Here is a 26,763-nt window from a genome sequence, read left to right on the forward strand (position 1 = left end):
CTTTGGGCCCCCAACAGTGACAGGGCCCAGGGCACCTTCCCCATTTGCCCTGCGGTAAAGACGGCCCTGGAATAGGTGTTAGAAAAGGGGTGGGAGCAGGTTTCAGCTTAATCCTGGACTTTCACTTTAAAGTGCATTGGAACCTCATGCACTGTAAACTGGCACCAGAATTTTAAGGCAGGCACCCAAAGGTACCTCTACATATTCCATCATCTTCTAGACTGACCTGGGAACCTTAAATACATGGAAAACTATAATACAAAGATATTAACTTTGTGAATTTGTGCTGGGCTCTGCCCACTCCTCTGTCTACAGTTCAGGAAATTGGTCCATCACACTGCTGAACAATAGACCTGCCGAAGGCAGCACAGCAAAAGTAATGCGTGACTAGTCCATGTTGATATCTGCATATTACTGCTACTGCCTACAAGTTGTAGAAGATGATGACAAATTTGGGCAGGCACATCTGAGAGCCTATAGGAACATTCTGGTGCTAATTTACAGGGTCTGAGGCGAGGACATTAATTACGAAAAATTGCATTAGTATTATTTACTTATTGTTAGAAGGCAAGATTCTAAGTGTGCCAAGCATTAGGTTCACACAAACTAGTAATATGGCATAAACTCAATTAAATAAATGAAAAAATCTGTGAAAAATATGCTTACTTACTTATATTGAGGTTTCATAACAATACTTCTGTTGGGCTGACATGCAGCCTTCCGAGTCAGACCTATAGTGCTGCAGTCAGCAGATAGTGTGACCACTGTTAGATCACAGTAAAGGAACCACACTGGGTGTGTCGGACCTTTATAGAGAAACCACCGGGCATATCAGACCACTATACAGAAACCAATGGATGCGTCAGACCATCACACTACTGAACAATAGGTGCGTCAGCCAACTAAAGGGAAACCAATGGGCGCACCAGACCACTATAGAGAAACCACTGGGTGTGTCATACCACTATAAAGAAACCACTGGGCGTGTCATACCACTATAGAGAAACCACTGGGCATGCCATACCACTATAGAGGAACCACTGGGCGTGTCAGACCAGTATAGAGAAACCACTGGACGTGCCAGAATGCTATAGACGCAGGGATAAGCAATTAGCGGACCTCCAGATGTTGCAGAACTACAATTCCCATGAGGCATAGCAAGACTCTGACAGCCACAAGCATGAACCCAGAGGCAGAGGCATGATGGGACTTGTAGTTTTGCAACAGCTGGAGGTCCGCTAATTGCTTATCCCTGCTATAGAGGAACCACTGGGCGTGTCAGACCAGTATAGAGAAACCACTGGGCGTGTCAGACCAGTATAGAGAAACCACTGGGTGTGTCAGACCAGTATAGAGAAACCACTGGGTGTGTCAGACCAGTATAGAGAAACCACTGGACGTCCCAAACTGCTATAGAGAAATCACTGGGTGTGTCAGACCAGTATAGAGAAACCAATGCTCTTACACAGATTAGTGGTCTCTCTACAGTGTACTACTGAGCATTGAAAACCTTTGCTGCGGTTGTAGGGTGAGGTAAAACATTTAATGCAATTATTACTGACTATTTTGGGCCACCCTGACTTAATTTGTATACATTTATGAAAACCCAGATTAAGGCAATAAATTGATAGCTTTTATAACACCTGTTGATGTGCCTTATTCAGGCACTTCCTATCATGGGGTGACAACTGTTCTCCTATATTGTCTCCCTGTCACATGCACTTCCAGTGGAGACTGTATGCGGTTGTACTGATGCTGATTGCACAGGCAGGTTCTGTTAATATCAGCATCAGAAAGTGGCTGTGGTCAGCAGCTCTGAAGTACAAAAAGAAAAAAAAAAAAAAAAAGAAAAGACGACAAGGATGAAAAGGTTAAAATCCTTTAAAAAAATTGTGCTTGAAAAGCGCCTCTCAAGCCACCCCAGTGTGAAAGTACGAGTGCTTTCACACTGTGGCAGTGCGCTTGTAGGACAAAAGAAAAAAAGAAAAAAAAAAAAAGGCCTGCAAGCAGCATCTTTGGGGCGGTGAGGGAGAACGGCGTATACACCTCCCCTGCCCCTTGAAATGAATGGGCAGCGCTTCCAAAGCACTTCGGCAGCGCTGCAAAACGGGCGCTATTAACCCTTTTCTCGGCCGCTAGTGGGGGTTAAAATCTCCTTGCTAGCGCCCGAAAAGTGCTGCTATAACAGCTAAAACTAGCGACGCTAACAGACCCGCCGCGCCGCCCCAGTGTGAAAGAGGTCTTATTGCGGCAAGTGCAGCCCAAAGAACTTGAGGAAACAGGGAGCCTTCAAGGGGAAACACACAAATGAGCTACACAGAAACTAAAAGCAGCCAAATACCTGTAGATTACATTTGAGCATATTGACAACTGTAGCCCTAGTTTTAAATGACTTATTACATATCTAGCACAAGGTCTAACATGTTTAGAATTTTAATTGGATGTAGCCTTACCAACTCGCACTAGGTAGAACAGAACATATCCTGGCGAGGAATAGTGGCTTCCATATATAAACTTTGGATCGGGCATTTCATGATAACGCTTCTGTTAAACATAAAAAAAAAAACTATTATAAAAAATTAAATTATAGATTATATAAAGTACTGAATAAAAAAAGGTTTCTCAAAATATCAAGAAAAGTCAAGCCTGGCTCTTGAGCCTCTCCATTTGTTTTGTTTTTTAAAAGACACAGTCACCAAGTAACATTTTTCAGGCCTGCTCAAATAAATAAAATGTTTAACCACTTCCATACCAGGCACTTACGCACCTTACCACCCAAGCCAATTTTCAGCTTTCAGCACTGTCGCACTTTGAATGGCAATTGCGCGGTCATGCTACACTGTACCTAAACAAATTGGTGTCCTTTTTTCCCCACAAATGGAGCTTTCTTTTGGTGGTATTTGATCACCTCTTGCACAACAACTAAAAAAAGACTGCAAATTTTGAAAGAAAAATTAAGTTTTTATTTTTTTCTGTTAATTTTTTTGTAAATAAGTAAGTTTTCTCTTTCAATTACGGGCACTGATATGGCGGCACTGATGGGCACCGATGGACATCGATGAGGTAGTACTGATGGGCACAGATGAGGTGGCACTGATTGTCGGCGCTGGTATGTGGCACTGATGGGCACTCATAGGATTAATGGGTGGCACTGATGGGTACTTATGGGTGGCACTGATAGGTGGGCACTGGGAATGGATGGGCACTGTGGGGTGGCACTGATGGACACTGTGGGGCGGCACTGATGGACACTGTGGGGCGGCACTGATTTATCCATGTTGCCAGTCAGTGCCCATTTGTGGGCACTGATTGTCATTTATTTTTTATTGCCCTTCCCTGGTGGTCCAGTGTGGGCTTCGCTGGTGGTCCAGTGTGGCGATCCGAGGGGGGGCTGCGCTGATAAACAATCAGCGCAAACCCCCCGTCAGCAGAGCCGCCGATCGGCTCTCCTCTACTCGCGTCTGTCAGACGCGAGTGAGGAAGAGCCATCAACGGCTCTTCCCGTTTACATCGTGATCAGCCGTGATTGGACACGGCTGATCACGTGGTAAAGAGCCTCCGCCGGAGGCTCTTTACCGAGATCGGAGATGCAGGGTGTCAGACTGACACCCCCGCATCACCGATCGCTGCGGGCCCCCACGGGCGCGCGCGGCATGAAATCCTGCAGGACGTCCAGTCAGTATTTCAGAACCACTTCCCGTACGTAAATCCCCTATGGACCGGGCGGGAAGTGGTTAATGGACTCTTGGGACAGTGAATGTGATAGTCATCAAGTGTTCACTAGTAGTGAATCATTTATTGGACATTAAAACTTCTTCACCAGATCACCTGTAGTGAATGGCAGGTGAAACTCACATGTACTGCTTTTAAATATGCCCCTTACAGCTATGACCATCTTTAGGCCCCTTTCAAACTTGTACGACCTGAAAGTAGCATGACAAAGTTGGACCAAAGTAGTGCAAAGACTACTTTGAAGTCGCTGTGACTTAAAGTCGCACAGATATAAAACGGTGCCTATTGGGAATTATGGAGTATGACTCGTTATGGAGTGCGACTTTGCAGTCGCAGGACAAGGCGCACAAGCGTGAAAGGTACCTTACGCCTTTTATCAGCAATAGCTCTGCAGTTGCATTCAGACTTTTAGGCGTATCCCATGTGGCAGGTTCCTGCAGGGAAGTTCCTGCATATTTATCAGTGATGACACAGAGTTCCAATGCTCAGCAGAGAAAGTTCAAACTGTTTCCTGCTGTCACTCACAGAGCCATGGAGTCTTTACAGGCAGCGGCTAGACATCCTTGTGGAGGGAGGAAATAGTGCGGGCGTATGTAAAGGGTGAGAGGTTAAAGGAGAAGTTCACCTTTCTGAAAATGTTACACCTGTGTAACATATTCAGCAACCCCCCCTCCTCTCTGTGACAGCGGGTGTGGGATTCTCTCCCTGCACCCGCTGTCATATTTGGAACAGGGCGTGGCTGTGCCAGGTTCTGCCTGCACTGCCTGGTTATTCATTCACAGAAAACTGGGAATTAAAAAGTCCTTGTAGTTTGAAATGAACGCAAGCGTGCAGATTACCACTCTCATAATGCATTTATACTCCCTCTAGCTTACAGTCCGTAAAGAGGTACATGTGGAAAGCTGGAGAAATATAGTGTGCCAGGAGCCTGAAATTGCACCCACGATCTGCTATTCACGCATGCAATACTTGCAAGGTGAACATAACCACTTAAGACCCAGACCATTATGCAGGTTAAGGACCGTGCCCCTTTTTGCGATTCCGCACTGCGTCGCTTTAACGGACAATTGCACGCTTGTGCAATGTGGCTCCCAAACAAAATTGGTATACTTTTTTCCCCACAAATAGAGCTTTCTTTTGGTGGCATTTGATCATCTCTGTGGTTTTTATTTTTTGCGCTATAAACAAAACTAAAGCGTCAATTAAAAAAAAATATATATATTTTTGGTAATTAAAAAAAAAAAAATTAATCGCAATAAGCGTTTGATTGGTTTGCGCAAAAGTTATAGCGTTTACAAAATAGGGGATAGTTTTATGGCATTTTTATTTTTACTAGTAATTGTGGCGATCAGCGATTTTTTTCGTGACTTGCGACATTATGGCGGACACATCGGACACTTTTGACACATTTTTGGGACCATTGTCATTTTCACAGCGAAAAGTGCTATAAAAATGCACGGATTACTGTAAAAATGAGAATGGCAGCGAAGGGGTAACAACTAGGGGGCGCTGAGGGGTTACGTGTGCCCTAAGGGAGTGATTCTTACTGTAGGGGGGCTTGGCTGTAGGTGTGACATCACTGATCGTCGTTCCCTATAACAGGGAACAGACAATCAGTGACAAGCCACAGAGAAGAACGGGGAAGGTGTGTTTACACACACCTCTCCCCGTTCTTCAGCTCCTGTGACCCGATCGCGGTACACCGGCGGCGATCAAGTCCGCGGGCGTGGTCACGGAGCTTCAGACCGGGTCCGAACGGCTGGGCTCTTAAAGGCGACGTATATATATATATATATATATATATATATATATATATATATATATATATATATACACACACACACATCCATGTACCCAGCCGTGCCATTCTGCCGACGTATATCGGCGTTAGGCGGTCCTTAAGTGGTTAAAGACAACTACAGGGCTGGTACTGACAAAAAGTATAATGAATTGCTAAAGCAAGGGTGGCATCAGTAATTGTTAATTTGAAACATTTCATTGATGCAAGCAGCCTGAAAAATGTTTCTTGATCACAATGACTCTTTAGGTAGTAGAGTTTGCTTCATTGACCAATAATGAAGCTTCGATGGTGGTGAGGAAACAACCAAAGTTGAATTTTACAGAACATAGTTAGCCTGACTATGCATTCAGTTTCGTAAAATATGAATTGTCCATTAGATGGATTTACTAAAACTTGTTAACATATAATGTACTCAAAGCAAACATATAATATGAAAAGCTACACCTATAGCAGCATTCGTAGCTATGCATGCAAAAGCACCCTCACCTGTACATTTATGTAACCTCGCTTCATAGCCTATTGCTATTCGTGAATTGACAACGCAACCAAAAGGAGGCACCAAAATGACAGTTATTTTCTGCCATGGTGTTACTGTGCTGAAATAGAGAACCACCCATTAAACTAAACAGCCTTTATTGTGAACCTGTCAATAGAATCAACTAAAACTTCTACATATTGGTGAAAATATAGTCCTCTTGATGGAAATCACTTCCTAAAACATATACATTTTATGCTGAGTGACCCTTTAAAGAAGGAACCGTGGTTAAAGGAGTTGTAAAGGAAACCTTTTTTTTTGCTGAAATGACCATTTACAGGGTATAGAGACATAATAGTTAACCGATTCCTTTTAAAAACGATTAAAAATAGATAAGAATCAATCATATATTGTACCTGTAGTTTCTAGTTTCGTTTTTGCATGCCGTTTCCTGCCTCTGTGATGTACAGAGTCAATACAGGGCAGTGATGGTTTGGAAAACGAAACTGATTGGTGCTGAGGGGTTTTAGACACACAGTAATCACACCTCCTTGATTAGTGACCACAGAGAGAAAGCTCCCAGTACTGTGGTTATCAGGAAACAGACAACCAGGAAGTGTGGAGATCAGAGAAGAATTACAGCAACTTGAGAGCAAAAACGAACAATGAGGACATGAAAACAGCACTGCATTAACCCTCTGAGCGGTATTCCCGAGTCTGACTCGGGGTGAGATTTTTTTGCTACGATCGGTAACCCTGAGTCAGACTCGGGCTCGCCTCGCTGCAGCCACAGACAAAGTTACTTACCTTGTCCCTGGATCCAGCGATGCCACCGCGCTGTGTGAGCGAGCGGCACCTCGCTTGATTCACATAGTGCCTCTTTGTGCCGCCGATCTCCGTTCCCTGCGACGTTACGACGCACGGTGGCGGAGAACGGCGCCAAATTCAAAAAGATAAACAAACACATTACATATAGTATACTGTAATCTATAAGATTACAGTATACTGTATGTAAAATATACACCACCCCCCCCCCCCCTGTCCATAGTGGTCTGCCCAGTGCCCTACAGGTTCTTTTATATAATAAAAACGGTTCCTTCTGCCTGCAAACTGTAGATTGTCCAAAAGTGTCCCTTTATGTCAAAAATGGTTTTAGAGCAGCTAGAAAACAGCGATAATAAATTATAATCACTTGCAGAATTGTGCGACAGCGATTTGTGGGGAAATTTGTCATAAAAAAATGTAAGTGAGTTATTCCTAAGAATTACAATCCTACAGTATAAAACGCCAAAGTTCCTTGCAAATAATGGTACCGCTTTCAGCACCTTTTTTCTGAAATAATCATACCGCCAGGGAGGTTAATGTAAAGGAAGCTATTAAGATAACAAAAAAAAATTCCGTTACAAACCCTTTAAAGTGGTTCTAAAGGAGCAAGTTGTTTTACCTTCATGCATTCTATGCAAAGAAGGTAAAAAATCTTTGTGCCGCAGCCCCCCCCCCAAATACTTACCATAACCACATCACAATCCAGCAATGTGCATGAGAGTCTCAGCTCTCTGGGGACACTACCTTCTCATTGACTGAGATCAAAGCCAAAGAAAAAGAGAGGGGGCAGGGCCAAGCCTGCAGATATGTGTGTGCATGGACACACAGAGCAGCGACTCATGCATGAGCTTGCTTTGGTGCCCCTGTTGCAAGCTGCTTGCTCTGGGGCACTTGGCAGGAGCCAGGAGCACTGGTGGGGGACCCGAGAAGAGGAGGATCATGGCTGCAAAACCATTACACAGAGCAAATAAGTATAACATGTTTGTTATTTAAAAATTAAAAAAATAATTGCCTTTATTATCAATTTAATGGAAAGCAGGATATTTTTTTTATTAAAAGGAGATATTAGCGAAGATAAACATTTATTTTTATTACATACCAACAGCCTTTCAAGTCTGCCTTTATTTAAAGCTCCAACTGGTTTACTCAGATCCCGGAAGGTTTGAGGAATGGATAAATCTTCAAAAAGAAAAAAAACACAAATAAAGCTTGTGATATTGTATTGCAACTCTGTCTGCCCTCATGTTGTAAAGCACTGCCCAAACGGCTGGCGCTATATAAATCCTATATAATAATAGATTTCTGGACATTTACATGTGAATGGTATGCAAAGCACACTGTACAAGTTCAAATGACGCATGCTGACAAACAACTATGACACAGGTTCCAAAAGGAAAAGCACTGGCTCATACCTAGCTCAGAACTTGTATAGTCTGCAATGATCCAAGGAAACACAGGATACTGGGAGAGATCATTGCAGCTTCGGTCTGCCAGGTAATTGAGATGTAACAGATACTGGTAATTGGAGATATGTCCCATCTGCCACTGGAGCATGTAGCTGTCTGCTGTATGCTCAGTCATGTGATTTTCTGCAGGAAACATGAGACACGGCCATTATCTTGAATGTCATTTGCCCCAAGCACCATTTTCTTAATTCAAGGCAATAAAAACAAAAGGTCATTCATACATATGTTTCCGGTGCTTTATTTAAACACTGGATAATCCTATGTTGCAACCTTTAAAATGATAGAAGAACATATTACAGTGCCTTGAAAAAGTATTCATACCCCTTGACATTTTCCAAATTTTGTTATGTTCCAACCAAAAACAAATGTATTTTATTTGTATTTTTTGTGGTAGACCAACACAAAGTGGCACGTAATTGTGAAGTGAAAGGAAAATGATAAATGGTTTTCATTGTTTTTTACAAAAGGTAATGTCTGAAAAGTGTGGTGTGCATTTGTATTACTAAAATCTAGCGGAACCAATTGCCTTCAGTAGTCACCCAATTAGTAAATAGAGTCCACCTGTGTGCAATTTAATCTCAGTATAAATACAGCTGTCCTGTGAAGCCCTCAGAGATTTGTTAGACAACCTTATTGAACAAACAGCATCATGAAGGCCAAACAAACACACCAGACAGGTCAGGGATAAAGTTGTGGAGAAGTTTAAAAGGGCTAGGTTATAAATAAAATATCCCAAGCTTTGAACATCTCACGGAGCACTGTTCACTCCATCATCTGAAAATGGAAAGAGTATGGCACAACTGCAAACCTACCAAGACATGGCTGTCCACCTAAACGGACAGGCTGGGCAAGGAGAGCATTAATCAGAGAAGCAGCCAAGAGGCCCATGGTAACTCTGGAGGAGCTACAGAGATCCACACCTCAGATGGGAGAATCTGTCCATAAGACAACTATTAGTTGTGCATTCCACAAATCTGGCCTTTATAGAAGAGTGGCAAGAAGAAGGCCATAAGAAGTCCTGCTTGCAGTTTGCGAGAAGCCATGTGGGGGACACAGCAAACATGTGGAAGAAGGTGATCTGGTCAGATGAGACTGAAATTGAATTTTTTTGCAACAAAAGGCGATTCTACAAAGTATTGACTCGGGGAGGGGGTGTCTGAATTAGAGGTCGACCGATATGGGTTTTTCTCTGGCCGATGCCGATATTTAGAAATCGGGGCAGCCGATGGCCGATATATGAGGCCGATTTTTGCGGCCGATATTTTGGGCCGATTTTTGGATTGGGATGCATTGTGGAGGAGGATGGATGGTGCTGGGCGTGGGTGGGAGATGCGTTGTGGAGGGGGAAAGATGGTGCTGGCTGTGCGTGGGGGATGCATTGTGGAGGGGGATGGATGAATGGTGCTGGGTGTGGGTGGGGGATGTGTTGTGGAGGGGGATAGATGGATGGTGCTGGCGGTGGATGTGTTGTGAAGGGGGATGGATGGATGCAGCTGGCTGTGGGTGGGGGATGCATTGTGAAGGGGGATGGATGGATGCAGCTGGCCGTGGGTGGGGGATGTATTGTGAAGGGGGATGGATGGATGAAGCTGGCCGTGGGTGGGGGATGCATTGTGAAGGGGGATGGATGGATGCAGCTGGCCGTGGGTGGGGGATGTATTGTGAAGGGGGATGGATGGATGCAGCTGGCCGTGGGTGGGGGATGCATTGTGAAGGGGGATGGATGGATGCAGCTGGCCGTGGGTGGGGGATGCATTGTGAAGGGGGATGGATGGATGGAGCTGGCTGTGGGTGGGGGATGCATTGTGAAGGGGGATGGATGGATGGAGCTGGCCGTGGGTGGGGGATGCATTGTGAAGGGGGATGGATGGATGCAGTTGGCCGTGGGTGGGGGATGCATTGTGAAGGGGGATGGATGGATGGAGCTGGCCGTGGGTGGGGGATGTATTGTGAAGGGGGATGGATGGATGCAGCTGGCCGTGGGTGGGGGATGTGTTGTGGAGGGGGATAGATGGATGGTGCTGGCGGTGGATGTGTTGTGAAGGGGGATGGATGGATGCAGCTGGCCGTGGGTGGGGGATGCATTGTGAAGGGGGATGGATGGATGGAGCTGGCCGTGGGTGGGGGATGCATTGTGAAGGGGGATGGATGGATGGAGCTGGCCGTGGGTGGGAGATGCTTTGTAGAGGGGGGTGGATGGATGCAGCTGGCCGTGGGTGGGGATGGATATATATAAAATGAGTGTGTATACAGGAGAGGGGTGTGCTCTAACATGTACACACTGTTCCCTCCAGCACTGTCCATTGGATGACACCTGTGAGCTCCCACGTGAGTTGGAGTACTATGTACAATCACTAGAGAGCCGAGGCACCTATCAGAGATGATAGGAATACTGTACATTACCCCAGTCTCCAGCAGCACGAGAAATGAATCCTTCAGCCACGCTGCTGGTAGCCTACGCGCCGGCCCCGCCCCCCCTTACCTCAGCGGGCTGTAGCAGAAAGCAAACTTGTCACAAGCCTGAGCAGCTGCAGTAGTTGTCTGCGCGAAGAGATCACAAAAGCTTCCTGCATGCTGGGACGGTGGCGGGATTACTGAACATGGGCTCTAGGCTACGGCTGGAGCCGTAGCCTAGAGCCCATGTTCAGTAATCCCGCCAACGTCCCAGCATGCAGGAAGCTTTTGTGATCTCTTTGCGCAGACAACTTGTACTGCAGCTGCTCGGGCTTGTGACAAGTTTGCTTTCTGCTACAGCCCGCCGAGGTAAGGGGGGCGGGGCCGGCGCGCAGGCTACCAGCAGCGTGGCTGAAGGATTCATTTCTCGTGCTGCTGTAGGTGGTGCGGGGTTTTAGCGCGGCAGCCGAAAATCGGCCGATTTTTTTACAATAATCGGGCGATGCCGATTTCTTAAAAACGGCCAAATATCGGCCGATATATCGGCCGACCGATATATCGGTCGACCTCTAGTCTGAATATAAATGAACACCACACTTTTTAGATATTTATTTGTAAAAAAAAATTGAAAACCATTTATCATTTTCTTCCCACTTAACAATTATGTGCCACTTTGTGTTGGTCTATTACATAAAATCCTAATAAAATATATTTACGTTTTTGGTTATAACATGACAAAATGTGGAACATTTTAAGGAGGTATGAATACCATTTCAAGGCACTGTATATCCAGTTTACTTTGTACATTCAGTTGAGGCAGCCAGACTCAGTCGTATCTAACTAAAGTCTGGGGTCAGTTCTAAAATATAAGGAACAAGTAACAATGAGGCTTTGAATTGATAGATGCAACTCCTGCCACCACAGCAATATATGCAGTTCCCCCAACAGCTACCATTAATATTGTACTCATGTGGGACCGCCCCCCAAGCAGCTTTAAGGGTCGGTTCACACTGGTGTGGCAAACACACAGGAATCGCTGCATCTCCAGCATCGCAATTGCAGAGTTCATGCGATCTGCTGCAGGTATCAATTAAAAGTTAACACCACCCCAAAAGCAGGACGCAGAATGCAGTTAATAATTTTATGTTCACTGCAATTTTGTTGAATACAATGATAATAAAATCAGGCTGGATACCCAGGTATAAGCGGACAATTAGACAAAATGGAAAAAAAAATAAAAAAATACAAGTTTATATTTTAACAGGTTATAATCCTGATCATTTTGAAAAAAACTATTTACATTTGTTTTGTTTTATAGACTAATCATCTCCTGATGCAGCCAGTGTGAGGCTTCCTCTAATCCAGGGGTCTCCAAACTTTCTAAACAAAGGGCTGGTTTACTACTGTCCTTCGGATTTTAGGGGAGGGGGGGGGGGGCAGAGCAGCCAGTGGAACTAGAAAATGCCAGTGTCAGTGGGAGTAAATAAATGATATAGTGCCTGTAGTCCGTAGAAGTAGAAACAGTGTCCCATCACTGGTGTCAGTGGGAGGAAAATGCATCTTTGTTGGCGTCAGTGAAAGCAATGGTGCCTCCACTGTTGGCGTCAGTGAAAGCAATGGTGCCTCCACTGTTGGCGTCAGTGAAAGCAATGGTGCCTCCACTGTTGGCGTCAGTGAAAGCAATGGTGCCTCCACTGTTGGCGTCAGTGAAAGCAATGGTGCCTCCACTGTTGGCGTCAGTGAAAGCAATGGTGCCTCCACTGTTGGCGTCAGTGAAAGCAATGGTGCCTCCACTGTTGGCGTCAGTGAAAGCAATGGTGCCTCCACTGTTGGCGTCAGTGAAAGCAATGGTGCCCGCCTTGTTGGCGTCAATGGGAGAATAGTGCACAGAGGGCCAAATAAAGGCAAGCAAAGGGCCGTGTTTGTCCCACGGGCTGCCGTTTAGAGACCAGGGCTCTAATCTGTAAATGCAATGGGCCCATGTTAGAACATTACTGAAAGCTTTTACACATTATAAGGAAGAAAATGCATTAATGTCCATGATCCATACAATGATTGCCGATATAGTGATAAACTGTTATAAAAATATTCCAACCTATATAAGCTGCAATATAGTAGTACAGTCCATCACGATCTTTTGGATTGTAAAATTTAAGGTATATGTCGGAACACAAGTCGTTTTCAGTGCAAAATACTTCCAGTCCCTACAGGAAAAAAAAAACAAAAAAAAAAAACATTGTAGTTAACTGCAGCAACAACAATTTAACATACAAATCAGCGTTCTTTAAAAGTGACAAGAAATTGATGCATAGGTATATCTGTGGAGGTTATCATTTATCCTAGTCAAAGCTATTCCTGCCATAAACAGCTCTATGATCTATCGCTCAGCTCGCAAAAGAGATTTTTCTACTTGTCTACTGAATATGTAATTAAGGTGCAGAGCTTAAATAGTAATCCAAGCGCCGTCATACCGCCGCTGAGGCCACCCCGCCGAAGCTTGGGCCTACACTGCAGGCCTCTACACGCCGCATGGCGTCTCACGTGGACCCCCCGCGGGACGAGTCGATCCAGGCTGGGTCAGCAGCCTTTGAGGCACTCATGGCGGCGATCTCCACCTGCCAGTCCACCCTCACGGTCAAGATCGACCACGTCCAGGCGGAAACGGCGCTCATACGCCGTGACCTAGATTCGTTCCGTGACCGCGTGTCGGAGGCAGAGAGACGGGTCTCGGACCTGGAGGATATCCAGAGGGACCACCACACCGACATCCAGTCGCTAAAGGCCAGGGTGAAGGTCCTAGAGCACAGAGCAGAAGACGCCGAGAATAGAAACCGTCGCAACAACCTGAGGGTCCTCGGCCTCCCGGAGGGGGCGGAAGGTACAGACCCGGTCGCCTTCATGGAACAGATCCTCCCAGTCCTCCTCCCGGGCGCCCGATTCTCCCCCCACTACTCCATTGAGAGGGCCCACCGCATACCGGCGACCAGGGGCCCGGTGGGAGCCCCCCCGCGCACCTTCATCTTCAAGCTCCTCCACTACCGCGACAGGGACACCGTTCTCCGGGCTGCGCGTCTGCAGGGGGAAATCAAATTCCAGAACGCCAGGATCCTGATATTTCCGGATTACTCGGTGGACACACAGCGCCAGCGTAAGTCATTCGACCATGTCCGTGCCATGCTTAGAGACCGCGGTGTTAAATACAGCATGCTCTTCCCCGCAAGACTCCGAGTACAAGATGGAGAGAGGGTACACTTCTTCACCTCCCCGAGGGATGCTGCGGCCTGGGCCGAGTCCCTGCCGCGTTGACTGAGAGGCAACACTTATTCTCCTGCACCCTTCACCGGATGACTGTGAGTAATCCCCCTGAGGGGACTCCCTATGGGGGGTTGGGGGTATGATCTGCCGGTCACGGGGGACTTGTCTGGCTCCCGGGCTCGGGGGCCACCCTATCCCCTACCAGGACTAGCGGGCTCGTGGACTTTTTTCCTGCCTGGATGGCGATCGCGGACCTCCTGTGCCCCAGTAACACTGTAAGGACTCTCCTCGTTATTGTGGTCCCCCCCCTTTTTCCTACACTTCTGACTGCCTGCTGACCCCCTCCTTGTTCTCTCCTGCCGATGAACTCGCTACGGCTGGTGGACTCCTTCCTCATCCCCCCTCCTTATTTTTCTCCCCCCCCCCCCCCCTATTTTTACCTTCTGCTGACCCCCCCGTTTTATTTTTATTTTTCTCTGGGAATGGGGGTGTTCCCCCCCCCATCCGTGGGGGAACTGATCTACCACTGTTTGCCTTACCTCCCCGTTGGGAGTTTTGGTCCTTTTATACCTAAGTACTGCGCCCCCGGGGCTCCGGGTGTTCCACACACTTTATCCTTCTGCGGATACTCAGGTTCACTGACTGTTTTGTTAAACAAGAGCGGGTAGCCGCTTGTTCACTGCCCTCGTATCCAGCCTGAGGGCTGGGGTCTGTTTTGGGATGCAAGCTCTCCTCCATGTTGGGGGGGTGGCGGGGTGGGGGGGGGGTTGGGGGGCCCAGTTGGCGCCCTGTTATGTTTTATAGTTATGTGTTATATGACAGTACTGTTTTTTTTCTTTCTATTGATTGCTATGAAGGTGGATCGGGACCCTTCCTTTGGCCAGACTCTGGCCGGGGTGAACGGTCCAGGCCGTACATGTGTAAACGTTCCTTTTGTGATCTTCTCGGGGGGGTACCATGGCCACTCTTGATGTCCTCTCCTGGAACACACGGGGCCTCAACCCACCGATTAAACGGTCTCTCGTTTTTCAATTTATTAAAAAGCACAGCCCCCATGTTTGTGTGTTGCAGGAGACGCACCTGGTGGGTAGCAGGACACTTAGTCTTAAAAAACCTTGGGTGGGCCACCATTATCACTCAACGTACTCCACCTACGCCAGAGGGGTTAGTATCCTGGTGCTTAAATCACTTCCCTTCAAACTCCTAGATTTGGTCCTTGACCCAGACGGCAGATTCGTGCTGGTTCACGCCCTGATCTACAATCTTCCGTGGGTCCTAGTGGGTTTGTATTTGCCCCCTCCTGCCTCCCTGGGGGTCCTGGGAATACTTGCGGCCAAGTTGGCGCAGTTTCCCTGTGACAATGTGGTACTGATGGGTGATTTCAACCTGGTCCCGGACACTGGTATGGACAGGTTCACCTCATCGGGCACTACTCGCCAGGGATTGGCGGAATGGGCGGACACGTACGGGCTCACGGACGCATGGCGATGGAAGAACCCGGATTCTCGGGCCTTCACCTGCCATTCGGCTACCCATAGATCCTTCTCTCGAATCGACTTGGCATACGTCGGGGCGCCGGTTCTGCCCAGGGTACGTGACATCACTATTCTTCCTCGCGGGATTTCGGACCACGCCCCCCTGCTTCTCTCACTGACTCTGACGACCGACCCGACCGACACTCTCTGGAGGCTCTCCAGATTCTGGGTCTCTGACCCGGAGGTGGAGCCCAGGTTCCATGACACCCTCCGCGCCTTTTGGGTGGACAACCCAGGCACGGCGGCGGAGACCGTGGTGTGGGATGCCTTTAAGGCCTCCTCCCGGGGTCACTACCAGTCAATCATAGCGGGGGTCCGGAGGGAACGAAGGGCCGAGCTCACTAATGCAGAGGGAGAGGCGGTTAGACAAGAAGCTCTGTATGTTCGCACCCGCGAGCCCCACCATTACTCCCGCCTCCAGTCCCTGACGCAGCAGGCTGTTCTTCTACGGACGGCCCTGACACAGAAAAAGCTACTTTACCAGTCTCAGCGCATTTTTGAACAGGGGGAGCGGACGGGGAGACTTTTGGCCTGGCTCTCTAGGGAGCAGTCGGGTCTGTCCGCCATTGCACAGGTCAGGGACGGGGAGGGGACCCTCCATTCCACTCCACGGGAGATCAACCGATGCTTCGCTGATTACTATCAACGCCTATATAGCTCCAAAGTGGCATATGATCTACCCGATCTCTTGAACTACCTGGAGGAGGTGGACGTCCCTGTTCTCACTCCCTCTTCTGTGCGCAAACTAGACGCTCCATTCAAGCTTGAGGAGATACACGTCGCTCTAAAGATGATGCAGACGGGGAAGACTCCGGGACCGGATGGGTTCCCGGTGGAATTCTTTAAGGCTCATGAGGAGGACCTGGCCCCTAGACTAAAATCCCTCTTCTCCTCGGCCCAGGAGGCGGGAGGACTCCCGGACTCGATGTGCGAGGCGGTAATTGTGGTAATCCCTAAGGCCGGTAAGGACCCTACCCTGTGCTCATCGTACCGCCCCATCTCCCTCCTCAACGTTGATGCAAAGCTCTTTGCGAAGATCCTTGCAAACAGGCTCAACACTGTCATCACGGCCTTGGTCCATCCGGACCAGACGGGCTTTATGCCCGGTCGCGGCACCGATATTAATCTTCGCCGACTACATACTCACCTGGCGCTGGCGGGCCCTGATGACCCCGGAGTGGTGGCCTCACTCGATGCCGAGAAGGCTTTCGACTCGGTGGAGTGGGGCTATCTCTGGGCGGTTTTGTCGCGATTCGGTTTTGGTCCCCGTTTCCTGTCCTGGATACAAATGTTGTATGCTCACCCCAAGGCGCGTATTCGCACCAACGGGACCCTCTCTCCTTCCTTTTCCTTGGAGAGGGGGACCAGGCAGGGCTGCCCACTGTCACCGGCATTATTTGCCCTGGCTTTGGAGCCGCTAGCCGCGCACATCCGACGAGACCCGGGGGTCCGAGGGATTAAGGTGGGTCCTCTTGAGGAGAAACTCTCGCTCTATGCCGACGATGCCCTGCTATATTTGGCAGATGCCTCTGCATCCCTCCGTAATGCGCTGGCGCATTTTGAGACCTTTGGCCGTTTTTCGGGAGTGCGAATAAATTGGGACAAGTCGGTGTTGCTCCCGCTCCACCCCTCGCTGATGCGCACCGACACTCACACGTCTCTACGATGGGTGGACGAATTCACCTATCTGGGGGTAAGGGTGGGTCTTGAGTCGGGGTCATACATGGAGAAGAATATCCTCCCAACGCTAGACCACCTGACCAAACGCTGTGCGACGTGGCGTGCTCTCCCTCTCTCACCGGTAGGACGGGGAAACCTTATTAAAATGGTTATACTCCCCAAATTGCTATATTTCTTCCGCCAGACCCCTGTTATTATCCCGAAGTCTTTCTTTCGACGTCTGGACAGTATAGTAGTGTCGTTTGTGTGGGCGGGTAGCCCTCCCCGGGTTGCGAAACGCTCCCTCTATCTTCCTCTGTCCGGGGGTGGGTTGGCTCTTCCCAACTTTATTGCATACTATTGGGCGGCGGTCCTAGTGACGGTCCGGTGGTGGTTCTCTCAGCCACGACAGAACCCGGCGGTCACCCTAGAGGCGGCTGTCCTGGGATCCTACGCTGCCTTATCCAACCTGGTATTTCGGGGGCGTAAGGCCCACTCCTCCGTCACGGGGCCCATGGTGACAGTTATTCGGGTGTGGGCGACCTCCAGGGCTCGAATGTTGAAGCCCAACACTGTCTCCCCACACACCCCACTTTGGGGTAACCCTCTTCTCCCGCACCTGAACACGGTCCCCGACCCGGTGGTCTGGGCTCGGCGAGGCATCCTTACCCTCCGGCATATTATGCCGGGGGGCGTGGTTATGCCCTTTCAGGAGCTGAGCCGGCTCCACAAGGTTCCATCCTCCCTCGCTTTTCGGTATGCGCAGCTCAGGCACGCACTCGCGGCCCAATTCCCGGAACCGGTGACGCTCGAGTCGGATTCGATTGAGCGCCTCCTGATTTCGGGGGTCATGGGGAAGCCCCTTTCGTCCCTATACCTGCGTTTCACAGTGGCGTACGACACGAACACGGCGGGGGTCCTGGCCAAATGGACTGCTGACATCCCGGATCTAGACGAGGAGATTTGGGAGGAATGTGTCTCTTCCTTTCTTCCGTCTATGATTGCCTCTAGAGACCGATTCATACAACTAAAATTTTTGCACCGGGCCTACTACACCCCGCAGAGACTGGCTAAGATCTACCCCTCTAGGAGCCCCAGGTGCACTAGGTGCCTGGGGGATACGGGCTCGTTCCTTCATATGGTCTGGTCCTGCCCCGGGCTGGCCTCATATTGGGGGGGGGTGGCGGAGGTCCTAGCGGACCGAAGTGGTGTAGAATTTGTGCTGGACCCGAAAGTGTTCCTCCTTAGCTACCTGGGCGAGGTTGAGGGGGACCGATACACCAAACTGAGCATCACCTTTGCACTATTCTATGCCAGAAAAGAGATCCTGCTTCGATGGCGGGGTACCGAGCTCCCCACAGTGTCCTCTTGGCTCGCTACGATTCATAGGGTTCTCCCACTGTATAAGTTAACGTATGAAAGCAGAAACTGTCCAGCGAAATTTGAAAAAATCTGGTCGAACTGGATTGATTCTCCCACCTTATCTGTTGATGGTCCCCCTGTGATGGCTCCTGACTGAGAGGTCTGGTGGGTGGGTGGGTGGCTGTCCCCCCCCCCCCCCGCCCTTCTCCTCGTTGTCCCCCCCCCTCCTCTATCCACCTCTTTCCCTCGCATCGGGTGCGGGGGGGACACCCGGGGGGTGGTTGCCTACAGGGGTGTGCCTCGAACCTGGCTACTGTATTACTTGTGGTATATGCCCCGGGAACTGTGTAACTGATCTGCTATCTTGCCATAGATGTATTATCTAGCCGCTGAAATGCTTTGACTTTGTGCAATCATGCTGTTGCCTCTGTGACTTGTACTGTCATTGATTTGTATGTGTGTTTGTCGTCTGTCTTCAAAAAATAAAAAACTTTTACTGTAAAAAAAATAGTAATCCAAAAAAGACTCAGTCCGGGAACAAATGTTTAATGGTAGTCCAATCTGTGATAGGCAGGGGATAGAAAGACCCGACACCAGCACCCAACAATACAGCCGCTTACCCTATGTAGTGGACCCTCATCACAAGGGTCACATCAGCATGTATAAGGTCAAATAAGGCCCATCAATCTGCATACACTTAGTGGCAGTAGACTGGATAGTGGATGCAGCAAACACAGGTATGACTCTTTGTTCAAAGTTACACGCCAGCGGTAATCACCACGTATGTGTCATCCCTCCAGCAGAGAGAGCTGCTCCAATGATCTTCTTAGTCTGAGCAACATGGAACTGATTGGCCATTAATGATCCTGATGATAATCCAGACACTGAGATGGTGGAATCCAAATTGTATGCACATTGGCACAGGTTATCAGCGGTTTCCCTTTCATGCAGAAGTACACAGGGAACTAACACAGCCAGCCCCTTCTCATTTTCTGTGTCTGCTCTCATAGCAAACTGCTTGCTAGGTGGGCAGACGTGTAGGCTCGCTCTCAAGATGGGCTGTGTGTATCCATTGACACACACACCCCGGCTTGGCCTTAGCCCCTGATCACAGGATTTAATTTACAGCAGCAAGAGCCAACGGTTGCTGCACAAACATCCTGTGAGAAGAGAAAGAAAGGGGAGAAGAACTGCAGGCAGGCAGTTAAGTGTACAGGTAAGTGTTTGGGGGTAATGTTGCACGGCAAGTAGAAAAATGTTTATTTACCTAAATGCAAGCAATGGATTAAGGTAAAAAAAATGTTTTAACTTTAGAACCAATTTAATACAGGGTAGTCCTTGTACAGCGGAACGGGGTGTAAAGACAGTTTAAGGATCTAATAAGTTCATGTACTGATAAAGAACATGCGGATAGGAGGAGGAAGCGTAGAGAGTTAAGCCTGGTACACACAAACAGTTTTATTTTGTGTAACCCAGCAGATAGCTCGAAAAAAAACAGACATCTCCGATCAAAGCCACTGTACTAAGCATGCAAGGCTAGTTCAGCGATCTCCCCGCTGAGCTGTTGCCTTTCTTTCATGGGGATGGCCCCCCCCCCCCCCCGCCAAAACACTCAGATCAGTACCCATTACTCCTGCTGCCATCATAACTTTATAATTGACTGACAATCATTGTGTTAGGTGCTGCAGTGTCTGTGCTTTACAAAAAACAAAATGCCACCGTATACCTAATTTCTGAGCAGCGTTCGGCACTCACGTGACCGGCCGCCTCTCTCATCCTCTGCTGCTGACTGATGTCAGTGGGGAATTCTTGGCCCCTTCCAATGTAGTTGTCAGATTGGGAGAGGGAACAGCGGTCGGTCACGTGAGCGGCGTTCGAAAATAAGATATACAGGGGCATTGGTTTATTAAAAGCACAGACACAAACATTGCATTATTTAGAACAGGGGAGCGCCAACAAAATTATAAGGTGGGTTTACAACCACTTTAAGGTTGATCACTCTGCTGTCTAGTTAAGGACTGGAGGTTGATTGATGGCCTGGGCTCAGAGGAAGTAGGTTGAATGATGCTGGTTGTCATTCAACCAGGAAGACAAACATTATGTGGTAGAGAAGCAGTACTGTCAAAGACAGCTCCAGATTAAAGGCAAGTATTACAGCGGAAGCCACAATATTAAATTTATCCTTTAATGAACTAATATTTTATATTTTTTTATAGAGTTCAGCTTTTATTGTTAGAATCAGCTAAACCTAGTGATGCACCAAAGTGAAAATTCTGGACCGAAACGGACGTTAAAAAAAAAAAAAAAAAAAATTATATACAGTCCTGATCAAAAGTTTAAGACCACTTGAAAAATGGCAAAAAATCATATTTTATATTGTTGGATCTTAACAAGGTTCCAAGTAGAGCTTCAACATGCAACAAGAAGAAATGAGAGTGAGACAAAACATTTTTTGAGCATTCAATTAATTGAAAATAACGATTAAACTGAAACAGGCTGTTTTTCAGCTGATCAAAAATTTAGGACCACATGCCTTTAAAAGGCCAAATCTGTGAAAAGATGTGGATTCATTCAGTTTTATTCTCTGATGAGAAAAAATGTAACCTTGATGGTCCTGATGGTTTCCAACGTTATTGGCATGACAAGCAGATCCCACCTGAGAGGTTTTCAACGCGCCACAGTGGAGGGGGCGCCATAATGGTCTGGGGTGCTTTTTCCTTCAGTGGAACAATGGAGCTTCAGGAAGTGCAGGGGCGTCAAACGGCCGCTGGCTATGTCCAGATGTTGCAGAGAGCATTCCCCATGACTGAGGGCCCTCGTCTGTGTGGTAATGACTGGGTTTTTCAACAGGACAACGCTACAGTACACAATGCCCGCAGGACAAGGGACTTCTTCCAGGAGAAGAACATCACTCTTTTGGCCCATCCTGCGTGTTTCCCTGATCTAAATCCAATTGAGAACCTTTGGGGATGGATGGCAAGGGAAGTTTACAAAAATGGACAACAGTTCCAGACAGTAGATGGCCTTCGTGCGGCTGTCTTCACCACTTGGAGAAATGTTCCCACTCACCTCATGGAAACGCGAGGCATCAAGCATGCCGAAACAAATTTTTGAAGTGATCAACAATAACAGCGGAGCTACCCATTACTGAGTTCATGTTTGGAAGTTGGATTTCTGTTTTCGGGGGGGTTTAGTTTTTTTTTGGGAGGTGTGGTCCTAAACTTTTGATCAGCTGAAAAACAGCATGTTTCAGTTTATTCCTTGTTTTCATTAAATTGAATGCTCAAAAATTTTTTTGTTTCACTCTCATTTCTTATTGTTGCATGTTGAAGCTCTACTTGGAACCTTGTTAAGTAAGATCCAACAATGTAAAATATGATTTTTTGCCATTTTTCAAGTGGTCTTAAACTTTTGATCAGGACTATAATTATATATATATATATATATATATATATATATATATATATATATATATATATATATATATATATATATATATATATATATATATATATATATATATATATATATATATTCATATTCAAATTCAACTTTTAAATAAAATTAATACATGAATTATTCAAAATAAAAGGGGGGAACGTGACTAACTTTATATTTTGTAAACCCACTTTATAATTTTGAAGCAATACCCTTTGTTAGATAATGCTATGCCTCCACTGTATGGGCTTTATTTAAAAAAAATGCCTCTGTATACCTTATTTCTGAGCGCTGCTCAGTACTCACGTGATCGTCCATGGTTTCCTCTCCCTAGCTGACAACTACAGAGGGAGGGGCAGAGAATCCCCCACTGACGTCAGTAGGGAGAAGAGGAGAGCGGCAGGCAGTCACGTGAGCGCTGAGTAGCGCTTGCAAATAAGGCATATATTTTTTTAAACAAACGACATACAGTGGAGACATAGCATTAACTAACACATGGGATTTCCTTAACCACTTCCTTACTGGGCACTTAAACCCCTTCCTGACCAGAGGACTTTTTGCGATTCGGCACTGCGTCGCTTTAACTAACAATTGCGCGGTCGTGCGACGTGGCTCGAAAACAAAATTAACGTCCTTTTTTCCCCACAAATAGAGCTTTCTTTTGGTGGTATTTGATCACCTCTGCGGTTTTTATTTTTTGCGCTATAAACAAAAATAGAGCGACAATTTTGAAAAAAAAAAAAATATTTTTACTTGTTGCTATAATAAATAGCTCAATTTTTTTTTTTACGTTTTTTTTTATCCTCAGTCTAGGCCGATACGTATTCTACATATTTTTAGTAAAAAAAAAAAAAAAAAAAATCGCAATAAGCGACTGGTTTGCGCAAAAGTTATAGCGCCTACAAAATAAGGGACAGAATTATTATTATTATTATTTTTTTTTTTTTACTAGAAATGGCGGCGATCTGCGATTTTTATTGGGACTGCGACGTTATGGCGGACACATCGGACACTTTTGACACGTTTTTGGCGCCATTCACATTTATACTGCAATCAGTGCTATAAATATGCACTAATTACTGTATAAATTTTTTTTTTACTAGAAATGGCGGCGATCTGCGATTTTTATTGGGACTGCAACGTTATGGCGGACACATCGGACACTTTTGACACATTTTTGGCGCCATTCACATTTATACTGCAATCAGTGCTATAAATATGCACTAATTACTGTATAAAACATTTTTTTTACTAGAAATGGCGGCGATCTGCTATTTTTATTGGGACTGCGACGTTATGGCGGACACATCGGACACTTTTGACACATTTTTGGCGCCATTCACATTTATACTGCAATCAGTGCTATAAATATGCACTAATTACTGTATAAATGTGACTGGCAGGGAAGGGGTTAACACTAGGGGGTGAGGAAGGGGTTAAATGTGTATCCTAATTAGTGTTCTAACTGTGGGGGAGGGGGGGTGACTGGGGGGGTGACCAATCTGTGTCCCTATGTACAAGAGACACAGATCCGTCTCCTCTCTCCCCTGACAGCACCGCTGTCTGCGAGAGCCGGGAATGAGAGATGATCTCATATGTAAACATATGAGATCATCTCTCATTGGCCGCACAGATCGCCTAGGAAACGGCCGCTCCGATTGGCCGTTCACGGCGATCTGTGACTGGCTGTGTCCAAGGGACACGGCCAGCACAGCAGTTCCCCGCTGCGCGCTCGGGAGCGCGCGCGGGGAACGCGAAAAGGGGCGGCCGTAAAAACACGGCCTCCCAGAGAAGTAGAGCCACCCGGCGGCCGTATATAGTCGTACGGCCGTCGGGAAGTGGTTAAAGTTATTTCAGCAACAGGAGGGGGGCAGGCACTGTCAGAGCAGAGGGGGATGGAGAGGCAGGATCAACCAGGTGTTTTAGATGATATAAAAGGAGCCAAATTACACAGTGCAAGCACTGTGCGGTTACTCATGCTTTAAAGGGAACAGAACCTTTTTTTTTTTTTTTTTTTAAGCGTAGCAAAACGCTTTAACTTTTATAATTAATTACCTCCACTTCCAACGCTTACTTCGCCAGTCCTTTTAACTGATTGGGGAAGGGTCCAGTGCGTGGAGGTCAAGGTGGCATCTCACAAAAGTAGCTGGGCTATTGAAGGTGGGCACTTGAGCAGAGTAATGGCCGCGGACACAGAGTGGTGTCTGCGGGTGCTGTTCATTACAGCATGGCACTGGCCGTAACATGCGTGAGGTAAGCTAATCTTTTTTCAGGCATAATTTTTTTTTTTAATAAGCAAAATATAGATAACCCTATTTTTGCTTGCTAATTTTCGCCAGCCAATATATCGGTGCATCCCTAGCTTAAACATTGGATTAAAGGTAAGGGCAACTGTGGAAATCCCCGCCCCCTTTTTTTTAAAAAAAAACATGTTTTTAACGCAAAACACCATGTGCACTGACCATTTGTGCCCAGTTCCCGGTGCTGGAAATCAATATATAAGGCACAGTTTACAGTTTTTTTTTTAATGCATGCAACATGCAAAACAACTACTGTAGACTGATCAACAATTATTGTTTCAAACTAGCAGACTGTAGTGATCTCAACCAATAACATCCATTCAGGTCTATCACAATGTGTCTTTGTAGTCCAACACTCTAGATATTATATACAGAAGAGCGCGCCACTTTAGGATGACATGTTGTCTACTACCGTAAATTTTTCCATAAGAAAAGACACTGGTAACATAATGAGGTAAATACAAATCTGACACCCTAACCCCCTTAAATTCTGCCATATCCAGCTCTGGCCTATGATTCTACAGATCTTGGTCTATTCTAATTATTCAAGTCACATGACCTCTTCTATTCCCATAGGCTACCTGTTCATGCCACATATAGAATGAGATTGTCCACCATTGTGCTAGAGCAGGGATATGCAATTAGCGGACCTCCAGCTGTTGCAAAACTACAAGTCCCATGAGGCATAGCAAGACTGACAGCCACAAGCATGACACCCAGAGGCAGAGGCATGATGGGACTTGTAGTTTTGCAACAGCTGGAGGTCCGCTAATTGCATATCCCTGTGCTAGAGCCATTGTTTTCATGTGGAAAGTAGCCCACTACTGTACTCTTGTACAATAATGGAATGACTATGGTACCCTTTCACAAGATTTAAAACCAAGCGGCATATGATGAGCCATACATAATTATATCTATAGGAGGTATAGCACTACGTCAAAAGTCATCAAAGAAAAAGAAAAGATTATGTTTACCTGAATATCCCCAACAAACTTACCATCGGCATAAGCATGTGTCTCCTTTTGTATATTCTCCGTATATCAGCCAAACTAATGCTCATAACAGGTTTCTAGGGAAAAAAAAAACAGGCAAACATTTTATTTAAAAATGTAACTGCACTTTGGTACTTGGAAATAAATAATTTGCAGGATAAAACAGTCTTTGCCATTATAATCCTGTTTCCTTAAAAGATAAGTTCCCCTTCATAAAAGAAAATAATAAATGCATATCTTTTTGTAGGTAAAAAAAAAGAAAAGTGCATGTATTATTTTTTTTTTTACTAGGAGCCTGCAAAGCATTACACCAGCAATCAGCAGATTATGGATGCAATGGGGGACCCCTGCAGACTGTCTGTGTAAGCTACCTACCTCGTACGGACAGGCAGTTACACACCAACAGGAAGAAACAATGAACTACCTAGTTCATAGACAATTAGCAGGCGATAGCTGCAAAGGCTAGAACTGAATGAATGCCGCAGTCGGGTGGGCAGAGCCACAAATGCATCACCCCCCCTTTTTTGGCAGCGAGTTCTGGGAGAAGATTGGGGAGCGGCTGCAGCAGTAAGAATACGTTCCACCCTAAAAATGGGTGGAACATGTAGCATGTTCCCGAAGGTGAACTTATCCTGTAAAGTAAACCTGTCCATTCTATGATACAAACCATTACAATAGCTCTATCGGTCATCTCACGAGCACCCATTGTGTTCTACAGTATATCTATTTCATTGTGCCCTATATGAAAACATTAGGCAAAATTCACTAAAGCTATGAACATCACTATCTAATGACTTTTATTTTTAAAAATGAGAGCTGCAAATAACAGTCACGAGTCTGAATAGAACAATAGTTATAGCAAAGATGTAGCTTAGTGAATGGAGCATTTCTTGGTAATTCTGAGATCTGACAAGCCCCCTTCCACTGCATACACCTTTCTATTGGTGCACTACTATGATGGGAGCGATAGCTGACCAAGGGCCAGCTCATCCATGTATTTTTGGACCTTGTGTGAACTGGTGCGCAGTCATGTTGGAACAGGTAGGGGCCATCCCCAAACTGTTCCCACAAAGTTGGGAGCATGAAATTTCCAAAATGTCTTGGTATGCCGATGTCTTAAAGATGTTGTAAAGCCTAAATAAAAGAAAAAAGGAATTCTGTAAGACAAAGGAATAATGAGCTATACTAGCTCATTATGAAATACCTTAGAATGAAGCCCTGCGGCGGTGCCTGCACACCGCTGAGACGACTGACATCTTCGCCAAGTGTTTCTTCAGGGTTCGTGGGCTCCAGCGCTGCGATTGGCCAGAGCTGCAATCACAGCACCGGCGGCTCCCGCGTGCCGGTCACGGCACAGGACCCTGAAAAAAATGTCACGAGCACCCATTTCTTCAGAACGCATGCACCGATGACATCAGCGCATATAGTAATTATGTCTTAGCAGTGCAATTTTAGGTACAGGTACCTATGTTAGAACACAAAGGCACATCGAGGGAGATCAGGCGTGTTAGTTTAGTGATCTGCGAAAT

The 26,763-nt window shown here is 46.6% G+C and overlaps 1 protein-coding gene across 1 annotated transcript in view; it reads right to left on the bottom strand.

Moving 5' to 3' along the window:
* Positions 1-26,763, bottom strand: part of NSMAF (neutral sphingomyelinase activation associated factor) — a 158,286-nt gene that overhangs the window by 61,600 nt on the left and 69,923 nt on the right. The window contains exons 11-15 of the mRNA XM_040354247.1: positions 25,240-25,311; positions 12,789-12,897; positions 8,246-8,422; positions 7,933-8,012; positions 2,454-2,544 (exon numbers count right to left, since the gene is read on the bottom strand). Coding sequence (XP_040210181.1) covers positions 2,454-2,544; positions 7,933-8,012; positions 8,246-8,422; positions 12,789-12,897; positions 25,240-25,311 — 529 coding nt within the window. The remainder of the gene's footprint in view (positions 1-2,453; positions 2,545-7,932; positions 8,013-8,245; positions 8,423-12,788; positions 12,898-25,239; positions 25,312-26,763) is intronic.

This window comes from Rana temporaria, chromosome 5 (assembly GCF_905171775.1).
Source record: "Rana temporaria chromosome 5, aRanTem1.1, whole genome shotgun sequence".
Classification (NCBI taxonomy): Eukaryota; Metazoa; Chordata; class Amphibia; order Anura; family Ranidae; genus Rana; species Rana temporaria.